The following is a 12,740-nucleotide window of genomic DNA, read 5'->3' as shown; positions in this document are numbered from 1 at the left end:
CCTGTAAGGCATCCTGAGGCAAACCAAACCTGTTCCACTACATACCAGTGTGGGCTCCTACTGCAGATCCAGAAGCGATCTAACATGCGGGCCCCACATCTTCAGCCTGGATCAGAGCTTCTGCAGGGCCCTGAACTGTAAAACTAAAGTAGCTGCATTGAACGGATGCAGCCAAACAATCCTGATTGAAATTAGCAAAGCATTAGGCATAGCAACTACACAACATCCCCCTCGGTAGGAAGACCACCATCACCTAAGGACACTAGAAGCAAAATTAACTCCAGAGGATTTCCTGAGCAAGGAGTTACGAGGTCCTCACAGCTCTGGCCAGAGTTCAATGATAGCTGCATATTACCCAGTCACCTATGACCCAGAAAAGGTTCTCATCTGTGTGATATTGCCTATTACACCTTCCCAGCTACATTTGAGAATTTCCTGCAGGGATGCGCTAATGTCCATGCATGTTGTCCAGTTTTAGGAATGAATGCAGAGCAGGGGGTGCTGATGGCAGTGACGGGGGGGTGGGGGGGTGTCTCTGCTCTAGACTGCCATTTAGTAAGTTCCATAGCCTGTCAGAAGCCAATCTAGCTTTCCGCAACTGAGATCAAACAAGTTCCTTTTAAGCAAAAAATAACTGGCCCGTCATGTCAATCTTACAAATAAAACGAGTCGCCAGGAGAAGCTTTTTACGTAACCTTTATTTTGCTTTACAAAAAGTTGCTTAGAACAAAAGTGGAAAAAATACACTTATATACAAAAGTCCCTTTGGGGGGAGGGGGGGGGGTGTATCTGCATCACGCAGAACTCTCCACGGCTGCGGTTTCCATTGGTGTCTCCTTCGGTGTCTGCTTCTCTGCCTGCAGGCGGAAGAGACAGGTTAGTGAAGAGCCAGGATGCAGAACATTCATCATTACATGCGTTTCTCCGCTCACCTCTTCTGCCTTTTCAGCTTCCTCATTTGTCGGCACCACAGCATCCCCAGATCCGTTCGCTACAGGCTCCGCCTTTGCTTTCTTGGCTTCTTTCAGTGGACTCTCCTCCTCGGGTTTCCTCTGGAAGGCCAAAAACCATGTCAGTCTTACGGCAGTGTCCCCAGACTAACCCCGGTACCACCGACAGGTTGTCCAGAGCAAGCAGGACAGGTAATTTGTTTCCTTTTTGTAGTGACCATGACATCTGTAACTACCTGAAGTATAAATGGCCCAGATACAAACCTTAGGCCCCATTCACACTGAGCGATTTGTCGCACAGTAATTCTCGCAATATCGCGGCTATTTACCTCACGATATCGCTCTCCAATGCATGGCAATGGGGCTCTGTCCGTCGCTGGTTATGCGTCGCTACAGTAGGACACTTTTTGGAGCAGACTTGCTGCGATTCTAGCTTGCTCAATGCAAGCATTTGCGCAATCACGTAAAATGCAAATTGCGCGATTTGCAAATCGCTCAGTGTGAATGGGGTCTAGGGCCCCATTCACATGTAGCGACATACCTTTTGCAGCGGCCGGGATAGCGTAAATCCGCCCAAAAAAAAAAGGTCCTGTAGAAGCGACATGGAGCTAGGACAGCTCCATTGAATATTAGGCGGCGTCTTCTTGCGATATTGTGGGGCAAAAATGCGCGATATTGCGGCAGAAATCACGCTAAATCGCGTCCACACCAAGTGCTTGTCCACACCAAGTGCAGACCAGATCTGCATGAGTTTCCGCACACGCAGTGCAGTGGGTTGTGCTGCGATTTTGATTCATTACGGGCCGTTTCAGGTTTAAAAAATTTTTTTTACCTTAGAAAGGGCTTTGTGCGTTCCAGAGCAGGTAAAATAGGGCATGCTGCAGTTTTGTTTACATGCTCTGGAACTGAATGCTGCAGTGTGAACTAGAGCCCAAAATACAATTGGAATACATTGGACGCAGTTTTGATCCGGTCTGTAACGGCTCTGCTCCTGGAACGCGCTTGGTGTGAACAAGGCCTTAAAGATCTGCATGTTGAATCAGAACCGAGCCGTGTGCAGGCCTCTTGTAGCATTACATTAGTAAAGTGTTGCCTGTACCTTGATAGGATACTGCATTAAAAGGACGACAACTTACCTTCTTCCTCACAAGGTGTGAAATGTCAGATACACAGTTCGTAACAGGTACAGTGCTGTCCCCACTCTTTTCTACTGGAGCCTGGACAGACAGAAGACCGTTAGATACTTGTCCATGTGACAAAAGAATTAAAAAACAAGGAAACAAGATGGCAGCTTACAGGTGGTGCAGAAGATGAGGTGCTTCCATTTTCTTTAGAGAAGCCTGATGACCCTCCAGCCTACAAGAATAAAGCAGATTAGCAATGCGAAAGCAGAAGATTGAAGTGTAAGTTGCACTTTCCCCCTTATAGTGAAATGTCTAGTGCAGTGGTGGAGAACTTTGGCACCCCAGCTGTTTTGGAACTACAACTCCCATGAGGCATTGCAAGGCTCTGACAGCCACAGACATAACTCCCAGAGGCAGATGCATGTTGGGATTTGTAGTTTTTGGCACAGCTGGAGTGCCAAGGTTCGCCACTACTGGTCTAGTGGAATGCCAACATCGCATTATTCTTCCCAATACAGAGATAAACGAGCTACTATTCAGTCCAAACAGCCAGGTCTAGGGGCACACGTGCACTCCATTCACCCCCACACTGAAATACAGGATCTTAGTCAATTCAGATTTTGTGCTGGTGGATATTGTCAATTAGACCCCCAAACATTATACAGGATCTATATAGCGCCAATAGTTTGCACAGCGCTTTACAATACAAGGAACACATTACAATCACAAGACAAGATGGGGAGGGCCCCGCCCCTGAGGGCTTACAATCAAACATCACATTTTGGCCTTTCTAGCACGGGACATGAATGGCTCGCAGTGTCAAAGGCTTCACAGTAACTGGATCAGAAGAGCTCAGAGCGGAATACTAACCAGAGTCTCTTTAAGTGCCTTTTCCGTTACTTCTGAGGTTTTCTGCGCTTCTTTGGAGTCTTCAATCTTCTCCCGGATGTCTGGAAGCAGTCCTTTCAATTCATCCATCTCCTTCTGAAGTTCCTTGGTGGATTCACCGGCTGCCTTTCCTAATTGTTCTGTGAGCAAAGCTGCAGAGTGAACAGAGTTCTGGTATTAGGAGCCCAGTTTTGAGTACCAGTAAGCCCTCCAGCTGCATCGATGGGTCTGATCTTTGCATGTGGATATACATTAGAAGACAAGTCCTTACCTACAGTGTGGAGATCCCTTTAGACTGCAGAGATCCACAAGAAATTCCTTGAACATAAATGCCAAGTCCCTTCACCAGGGGTAGCAAACCTCTGGTCCGCCAGCTGTAATGCAACTATAAATCCCATGATGCATCTCTTCGGGAGGCATGTCTGAGAATCTTGCAATGCCTCATGGGATTTGTAGTTCCACCACAGCTGGAGGGCCAGAGGTTTGCTACCCCTGCCCTTCACCATAAAGTAGGAAAGGCAACAGAGACCCAATGTGCATTCACCAATTTTTTTGCAGTGAAGCTTACATTGCAGTCGTGATGAGTATGGCACAGGCTCTTGGCAGAAACTGTTATGGGGCAGAAGTGCAGCTGGACCGCTAAGCTAGCTGGAAGAAAAGCAACCCCCCAGCTATGAGAGCAGATTGCATTTACAATTCACGATTTGAGATCACACCCGCAAGACAGTTGTACTGAGGGAGCCATACAACTACACCAAGATAAAGTCATAGAACTCTGCCGGGAGACACCCTGTGGTTCGGGTTAGGGGGCAGTTTGGATTTTGAGGGATTATAGCCGTGACCATGCTTTACATAAAACATTCCACAGACGGTGATTTCAGCAAATAATGTGGAATTGTTCAAGAAACTTTTGGACGATTTCTTAAGGGACCGTAATATACAGGGGTACAGGTACTCCTAGAATGAGATCCTAATAGGTTGGACTTGATGGACTAATGTCTTTATTCAACCTCAAATACTATGTAATTCCCAAGTAGGAGTGAAACCCTAAAATGTGCACCAAACCTCTTAAGTACATTGCACCCCTTCCCGCTCTGCATCCCTGTACAATGTGACATGTTCTGGTTTTGCCGTCGGTCATCTAGCTTTGTGAAGCTTTCAGCATTGGACTTCCCACCCCAACATTGCACTCACCCTCTCTCTTCTCTATGACATCAGTGGACTGGGTGAAGTGGGATATGGCACTGTCATGCTTGCTGCTGTACTGGTAGGCCAGGCCTAGCTGGTAGTGGGTCTCAGCAAGGAGTCTGTCATGCTTCTCCAAGTGCTCCTTCTGGATGTTCAGACATGCAAGGAAGTCTTCTATCGCCTGGCCATAGTTCTCTATCATTAAGAGACGAGGTTAACACACACACACAGCAATCTAAATTAAGTCTGGAAAGCTTCGGTGATTCTCACCTGACTCTACACTGACTTCTCCAAGCTTCAGATGAGCTTGTGCAGCCTTTAGCTGGGCCTCCTTGTTCGGTTGCCTGCAAATTGGTAAACACTTTTTAAACGCAACTGGAATTCCACAACTTTATTGGCATCCTTGCTGGACGTTTGCCTAGAAGGCCACCAAGCCATCCGGCAACTTCTCTATTGCAGTGTCAGCCATTGAAGTTACATTAGTTATGATCATTGTTTACTAGTATGACTTACCTCTTGAAGATAATCTTTGACAGGTCCAGCATCTCCCAGGCCAGTTGCAGATTGCCAACATCGTCCTCATCATTCTCCTAAAAATGGAGGAAACTTGTTAACACCTCAGACAGCACCATGCAAAGGATGTTTGCCAATAAATGCCCAGGCCAAGTCATTGCCATCTGGCCTAAGCTTGATAGCACAGCTATAAGCAACAAGTATAGTGCTGATGTTACCACAAGATGAACACTTAAGAGTCAGACACAAGCAGCACTGTACTATGCAGTAAAAGTAACCAGGCTTGCAGTTGTAAGGTTGTAGCCAAAGACTGCCTTATGAGCAAGGCTCCAGTTTTATTTTACAATATGGCATCTCAGAACACCAAAGTACCACCAGCGATCACCCAACATCAGAGCCCTTCCCTATCCAGAAGGATGAATATGTGCCATTACTATCCGAGAAATATAGCAGGTCGTTGCAATTTGGACAATCTTAGGCCATCTAGTGTATGGCACAATTCAGGGATTTTAACTGCACTGGCTGCGTTTGAACCAGCCTATGCCATTTATAATAAAGGACTGGCAAACCCATCACTGAAAGTAAAACAGTACAGGGGGGTATAGTTTACACAAGTATGGTTACTGGATTTGGGTTTAAGGGGAACCATCTGCAAAAGTTTGGATCTGAGAAAAATTGCATGCTGATAAAGGGTTAAGTACCTTCTCTTCAGTTCCTTCATTGTCCTCGCCCTCTTCAGATTCAGCATCTTCTCCCTCTAAAAAGATAAACACAGGTTAGACCCCCAACCCTAATCTGCTATCAAAACAGAAGTATCAATGTATTCACATGCAGTATCAGACTAAGCCACGAAAAGCAGAACAGCCACCAACACCAGACTGGAGGAAGTAGTGATCAGACTGCTGACTTCAGACTCAGGTGCAGGAACTCTCCAGACCATTGCTGACATCAGTTAGCAGCCATGCCCGTAACTTAGGGTTCTGTAGGCACGACAAGACAGGTAAAAGGCATCTTCACCTCCTGACACCCAGAATCGTCACATCCCCTCAAGTTACCTTCTTCATCCTCCATTGGCTCAGCTTCTTCCTCTCCTTCAGCTTTGGGATCCTTCACATCAGGCTGTTCTTTTGAAGCAGTCTCCTCAGCTGGGGGTTTGGCACCATCAGTTTCTTTAGCAGCGGGTTTAGCTTCCTCAGACTTTTCTGATGGGGGCTCAGAGACAGCTGAGGTTTTAGAAGAGTCAGCTTCCTGAGCTGGGGGTTCAGAGATGTCCTCAGTCTTCACTTTTGCCTTCTCTGTGGCTTCCATCTCGTCACCCTTTGAAGCATCAGTGTCCTTCTCACCCTTTGGTTCATCCGTGCTCTTTTCAGCCTTGGCTGCAGCACCCTTCTCTTCAGTCACAGCAGCATCCTTTGACTCATCTGTGCTCATTTCAGCTTCAGCCCCCTTCTCTTCAGGGACAGCAGCACCCTTTGATTCATCTGTGCTCTTTTCAGCAGCATCCTTCTCAGTCACAGCAGCATCCTTCTCAGTCGCAGCAGCATCCTTCTCAGTCGCAGCAGCATCCTTCGATTCATCCATGCTCTCAGCAGCAGCACCCTTCTCTTCAGTCACAGCAGCAACCTTTGACTCATCCGTGCTCTTCTCAGCAGCAGCCCCCTTCTCAGTCACAGCAGCACCCTTTGATTCATCCTTGCTCTTTTCGGCGGCAGCACCCTTCTCAGTCACAGCAGCACCCTTTGATTCATCCTTGCTCTTTTCGGCGGCAGCACCCTTCTCAGTCACAGCAGCACCCTTTGATTCATCCTTGCTCTTTTCGGCAGCAGCACCCTTAGTGCTCTTTTCGGCAGCAGCACCCTTCTCAGTCACAGCAGCACCCTTTTCTTCAGTCACAGCAGCACCCTTTTCAGTTTCATCCACCTTCTCAGAGCTTGATGCAGGAATTTCTCCATTGGTTTTCTCCTCGGGTTTATCACACTCTTCCATGTGCACATCACCGTTTTCCTTTTTCTCAGTTGTCGGCTCTTCTGCATCGGATTTTTCAGGCTTCTCCTGCTCAGCCATGGCATCATAGACCTGCTCTCTTAACTGCTCCCTTTCTTTCTCTAAAAGTTTTGGAAAGAAAGCCTTCTCTTTTACTAACGGGAATGTGGCCATTTGTAAAGCATTACATGCAAGTGTACGAAGCCAAGAACATGCATCATACAACCTAAGCATACATCAGTGCAAGTGAGTGAAGGATCTGAGGTGTCATGGCTGATCAGACTTTTGGGATCCTTCACATCAGGCTGTTCTTTTGAAGCAGTCTCCTCAGCTGGGGGTTTGGCACCATCAGTTTCTTTAGCAGCGGGTTTAGCTTCCTCAGACTTTTCTGATGGGGGCTCAGAGACAGCTGAGGTTTTAGAAGAGTCAGCTTCCTGAGCTGGGGGTTCAGAGATGTCCTCAGTCTTCACTTTTGCCTTCTCTGTGGCTTCCATCTCGTCACCCTTTGAAGCATCAGTGTCCTTCTCACCCTTTGGTTCATCCGTGCTCTTTTCAGCCTTGGCTGCAGCACCCTTCTCTTCAGTCACAGCAGCATCCTTTGACTCATCTGTGCTCATTTCAGCTTCAGCCCCCTTCTCTTCAGGGACAGCAGCACCCTTTGATTCATCTGTGCTCTTTTCAGCAGCATCCTTCTCAGTCACAGCAGCATCCTTCTCAGTCGCAGCAGCATCCTTCTCAGTCGCAGCAGCATCCTTCGATTCATCCATGCTCTCAGCAGCAGCACCCTTCTCTTCAGTCACAGCAGCAACCTTTGACTCATCCGTGCTCTTCTCAGCAGCAGCCCCCTTCTCAGTCACAGCAGCACCCTTTGATTCATCCTTGCTCTTTTCGGCGGCAGCACCCTTCTCAGTCACAGCAGCACCCTTTGATTCATCCTTGCTCTTTTCGGCGGCAGCACCCTTCTCAGTCACAGCAGCACCCTTTGATTCATCCTTGCTCTTTTCGGCAGCAGCACCCTTAGTGCTCTTTTCGGCAGCAGCACCCTTCTCAGTCACAGCAGCACCCTTTTCTTCAGTCACAGCAGCACCCTTTTCAGTTTCATCCACCTTCTCAGAGCTTGATGCAGGAATTTCTCCATTGGTTTTCTCCTCGGGTTTATCACACTCTTCCATGTGCACATCACCGTTTTCCTTTTTCTCAGTTGTCGGCTCTTCTGCATCGGATTTTTCAGGCTTCTCCTGCTCAGCCATGGCATCATAGACCTGCTCTCTTAACTGCTCCCTTTCTTTCTCTAAAAGTTTTGGAAAGAAAGCCTTCTCTTTTACTAACGGGAATGTGGCCATTTGTAAAGCATTACATGCAAGTGTACGAAGCCAAGAACATGCATCATACAACCTAAGCATACATCAGTGCAAGTGAGTGAAGGATCTGAGGTGTCATGGCTGATCAGACTACACAGCATGCAATACCATCCATTTTAGAGCAAGCAAGATGCAAGCTTTTATTATAGGCAGCATAAGCTACAGAGACATGAGCCCTGTACAAAGCATTAGCAAGACAGGATCTGCAGTTCAGCATTGGGCGCCAGTTTACATAATGTATGCTGCAGAACTGGAGGGAATAAAATGGAACGTTAAGGGGTGTGGAGCTCAGCTATGAGGAACTGAACTGCATTTTTCAGTAGGGAAAGGATGAACTATAGTCACCTTATACAAATACATAAATGGCCCGTATAGTAAACTGGTGCATAGATGCTAACCTTACATTACAAACAAACCCACCTTTGTGCCTGGAGGTTTCATCTCTGCATGTGGAAAGGCACATTTACATTTGGGAAAAATGTAGAATAGTTCTGCGGGAGCAAGTTCGAGCCAACAGTGACCTTACATGCTCATAATGCAGTTAGTCCCCCAGATAAATATCTGCAGTATTACACTATTCAAACTCCTTTACTCCAACAGGGCATGGAGGAGGGGGGCGCTCTTAACTCAAGATTTAAAGGGTTTATCCTTCGGGATCATTGCAGGTTCCTAGTATGCAAGGTTTTTTTTGGTGAACTTGGATCAGGTTGTCATCTTGGGCAGCTGTAAAAGATCAGCCAGTCATGCTGCCTGACCTCTGTAGGTTATGACACCATATTCCAGCTTCATAATACTGACTATGTACTATACTGTGAATGGTTGAGGTTTAGGTGCACATGGACAGAAAAGCGAGGCTGGGTTACAGTACTGATACATGAATATAAGTGACGAGGTGGGGGCAGAGATCTAGCACATCAACATCAGTCCAATGTCTGGAGTTCTTGACCAATACCCTGTTTGCTGCTCTCCTGTACAGTTGACTAGGTTCTCAGTCTGCACCAGTTACACATGTTCTGCGCTCTCTTCAGTCATCTTATGAAGATGGAAAAAGATGCATTTCGGCAGCAGTGTAACCTGCAGGGAATCATCTGCTTACCAGTTCTAATAAGGAAAAACACTTACCATCCAAGTTAGCAGCACTGGGAATATTGGGGTCTTCCTCCTTCTCACCATCTTCCTCTTCATCATCTGGCATCCCTTCCAAGGCATTTCCCAGGACACCATTTTCCATTCTGCTCAGGACAAGCACACAGTCAGTCAGTGGATACAGATAAAGCCGAGTTAGTGAATCTCCACATTTTTAGATATTCAATTTTAGAATAAATCTTGTACCATTTTATTCTATAGGGTCTTGGCATTCAGAAAATATATAATGTTGGGGGGTTTTACGTCATTTTCAGGCCTAAAATGTGGAATATAAAATGGGTGCAAAAATGGAAAAAAGGGCCTCAGTCATGAAGGGGTTAATGAAGCAAAACATTGTGAACACTTACCGTGCCAGCTCCAGGAGAGCCATCCCATAGGAGAAAAAGGCATCTGCACACTCATCTGCAGTCTCACCATATTTCTTCCCTCTGAAGGATAAAGAGATTGCGTTGTAGGATTGAAAGCAATTTCAACCTTCTAGATATTTATAGAGAAGGATTGAGACTGTACAGATTTATTCATGTTTATAAAACTCATTTAGATCAGGGGTGCCCACAATTTGAGTTAAGATCTACTTTTCAAATGACGAGCTACATGAGATCTACCAAAGGAAAATGGCCCCCTGGAAGAGCGACCACAGTGCTCCAACTGGTAAGTGTCTCCACACTGCACCCATTGCTAGAGCCTGCCCCCTCAATGCCAACACAAGAGGGGGTACCGTACACCGCTCAGGGTAACACCCTTGCCACTGCTGCACACCAGGGGGGGGGGGGGGTGTCACCATCTGGAGCCACTCACGCACAGGAGGATGGTTGCCCTCCCACGGACCCCTCCTCCTTGGCCTAGTCTCGGATGGGGGTCCGACAAGGGATCCCTGTATGCGCTGCAGCAGGAGATCCTGGAGTAGGTCCCAACGCATATCAGGGTTAGGCTCTGCCCTGAGGCAAATTGAAAACGAGCCCTGAAAACAACAAACATTACGATGTGAACCTGTGTAGCCGGAGGAAACACACAAAAAACTGAATTGGGATGAAGGAGGAGTCTATTTAAATGTGGTTGATGCGTTTCCTGTTGCAGGCAGGCGGAGCCTCATCTCATGGGCTGTCCTGGAAGATGATTGGGGAAATAAAACTCCCTGGCTGTCTCTCCTTGCTCATCCTCCCGTCTTTCCTGGCTCACCTTGCTGTATAAACTAATATTCTTTGATTTAATACATAGCACTTCAACCACCAGAAAGGTGTCGGGGAGCTTGGCTCAGAAAACTCAAGGTAATCATGTGTGCACAGCTAAATACACCAAAATACTCACAAGAGCAGCTTTTATTAACACAAGCACCTTTAAAATGTATATATGGAACCCCCCCAAGGGTACTTGTGGCGCAATATTCTCTACTTACAGAACGCTGCTGGCCTCCTGAAAGGCATTCACTGCAGAACGGATGTCCTTCATGACCATGTGTCTCCTACCAGCTCCCATGAGTTTCTTTGCTTCGTTGTCCACATCCTCAACCCTGCATTTAAAAACAAGTCAGATGTTTCCACACTTTTGTATGGCTGTAGGATGGTTTATATATGGCGGTTAGTGTCCCTTACCCTTCAACTTGTTCAGCAGATGTTGAGGGTGCTGCAGTTTCCTCCATTCTGCAAACAAGATTTCTACAATTAAGACCTTCAAAACATTTCACTCCAAAAACAGCTTCTGAATATTTGTTCCAACTGCAGCAGATAAAAAAAAAGGCTTTGCGCTTCCTTGACTACGCATTTTACCAGCTGCATTTAGGGTGCCATTAAAAAGGAGAACCACGAGGTCAGGGCTTTTCCCCCATAGTTCTCCTTAGGGTAACGGGAGGACACAAACTAGCGTCCTCCAGCCACCCTGAGACGCCGCAGCTGAAGCAGATCCCGACAATTGTGATGGGATCCGCCCCCAGCTGCGTGAACGACAGCTGGCTCTGCCTAGCTAGAGGTAGAGCCAGCTGTACCCGCCCCCTCCCGCCAGTCAGCGCTTGCGGTTTGGAGCGGGGGGAATCCAGCCCCTCCCCTGTCACAGCAGAGAGCCGTGACAGGACCGAGAGGTGAGCGAACGCCGGTATGTGTTTGCTCACCTCCCGATCTACTGAGCCGACCTGTGACAGTCACTGACACAGGTCGGCTAGAACTATGAGGAGGAGTGAAAAGCCCCCCCCCCCCCCATAGTTCTCCTTTAACAGGCAATGACATCACAATGGCATCATACATTGCATGGACATGAACCATAGCGCACACTTAGGTGTGGTTCCATGCACAGCAAGTGTGAACAGGGAATGAGCAGCGACCATGCATGTTTAAGTGTGGGCCAAGGCATGTCTGGGGTTCCAAAAGATACAGGTATGGTGACCATGATGATTAAAAGTGGGGGCGTGATAAAAGTTCCTGGTATGGCACAAGGAAAAGCTGAATGATAGCGATGTTACATTGCCCCAGTTATTCCTTTACCAAGGACACAAGGCCAATATTATGGCCGCCAACAGGAAGGGATGCCTTTTCTATTGGGGGAGACACCAGGGGGCAGGGCCATCCTCATGGCGTCCCTATTGGGGGAGACACCAGGGGGCAGGTCATCCTCATGGCGTCCCTATTGGGGGAGACACCAGGGGGTGGGCCATCCTTATGGCATCACTATTGGGGGAGACACCAGGGGGCGGGGGCATCTACCTCACATCATTGGGGAGACACTGGGAAGAGAGCCGCCCTCATGGGGGGTCACTATCGGGGGAGACACCAGGGGGGGGGAAGCCCACTCTTATGGCATCTGTATTGGGGTTGTGAACTGGAGGAAGGCTGATATGACATCACTGTTGGAGGGCCATCGGAAAGAACGTTATGGCATCGGCCCTTGCCAAGAAGGGCAGATATTATTGTCGGTATTGAGGGGGGTCACCAGGTGTACATGGTGGAACCACCAATAAAGCAAGTTAGCTGTGAAGTTTACACCAGTAACACAGAGGCCATTGTACACCCCAAGAGATCAGATGATCAAATATGAGGACTGTAAGGGTGTACCAGTATGGCACCCCAAAAAAGATGTACTGGTCAGTGTGGTCACATTATGGGGTGTCAGTACAGCCTGTAGATATGGGGGGGGTGCCGATTATATCATTAGGGCGATAACCAGGAAAGGCAGATGGGCAAGAATGAGGGAGGGGGGCATCACAGCCCATTATGGGGTCAATACATAACCATGACAGGGAAAGCAAATATCTGAAAGGCTGCCAATATGGAGACCACAGTACACACTATGGGGGAGGAGTGACTACATATTACATGGATAGTACTGAGGGGGGTCAGAGCACATTATGAGAGAATGAACAGACAATTTTAGGGGGTGGGGGTCACATGACCTTACGGTGGGGGCTGTCACATAACATAGTGAGGTACCAGCTGCCGACTATGTGGGGCTGATGGAGGTGAGTATGGTGGATGGACTGTTGGTAGAGGGTCACATTTTCTATCGGACAATGCGTAAACGGGGTACGGGGGGTGACTACGTCCCGGGATGCCGGTGTCCACCACTTCGGGATCTGAGGCGATTTGGCGCCAATCCCCCCC

At 47.8% G+C, this 12,740-nt stretch overlaps 1 protein-coding gene across 1 annotated transcript in view; it reads right to left on the bottom strand.

Moving 5' to 3' along the window:
* Positions 1-689: 689 nt before the first annotated feature.
* Positions 690-12,740, bottom strand: part of NASP (nuclear autoantigenic sperm protein) — a 12,812-nt gene continuing 761 nt past the window's right edge. Inside the window, exons 2-14 of the mRNA XM_018574644.1 lie at positions 10,746-10,793; positions 10,550-10,663; positions 9,501-9,581; positions 9,130-9,239; positions 5,365-5,420; positions 4,664-4,740; positions 4,421-4,494; positions 4,157-4,345; positions 2,945-3,114; positions 2,247-2,306; positions 2,087-2,167; positions 933-1,052; positions 690-857 (exon numbers count right to left, since the gene is read on the bottom strand). Coding sequence (XP_018430146.1) covers positions 795-857; positions 933-1,052; positions 2,087-2,167; positions 2,247-2,306; positions 2,945-3,114; positions 4,157-4,345; positions 4,421-4,494; positions 4,664-4,740; positions 5,365-5,420; positions 9,130-9,239; positions 9,501-9,581; positions 10,550-10,663; positions 10,746-10,793 — 1,243 coding nt within the window. The 3' untranslated portion in view covers positions 690-794. The remainder of the gene's footprint in view (positions 858-932; positions 1,053-2,086; positions 2,168-2,246; positions 2,307-2,944; positions 3,115-4,156; positions 4,346-4,420; positions 4,495-4,663; positions 4,741-5,364; positions 5,421-9,129; positions 9,240-9,500; positions 9,582-10,549; positions 10,664-10,745; positions 10,794-12,740) is intronic.

Source organism: Nanorana parkeri, unplaced genomic scaffold (genome assembly GCF_000935625.1).
Source record: "Nanorana parkeri isolate BGI_ZX_2015 unplaced genomic scaffold, ASM93562v1 scaffold3115, whole genome shotgun sequence".
Taxonomy (NCBI): domain Eukaryota; kingdom Metazoa; phylum Chordata; class Amphibia; order Anura; family Dicroglossidae; genus Nanorana; species Nanorana parkeri.
This window is presented reverse-complemented; position numbering and strand designations above follow the sequence as displayed.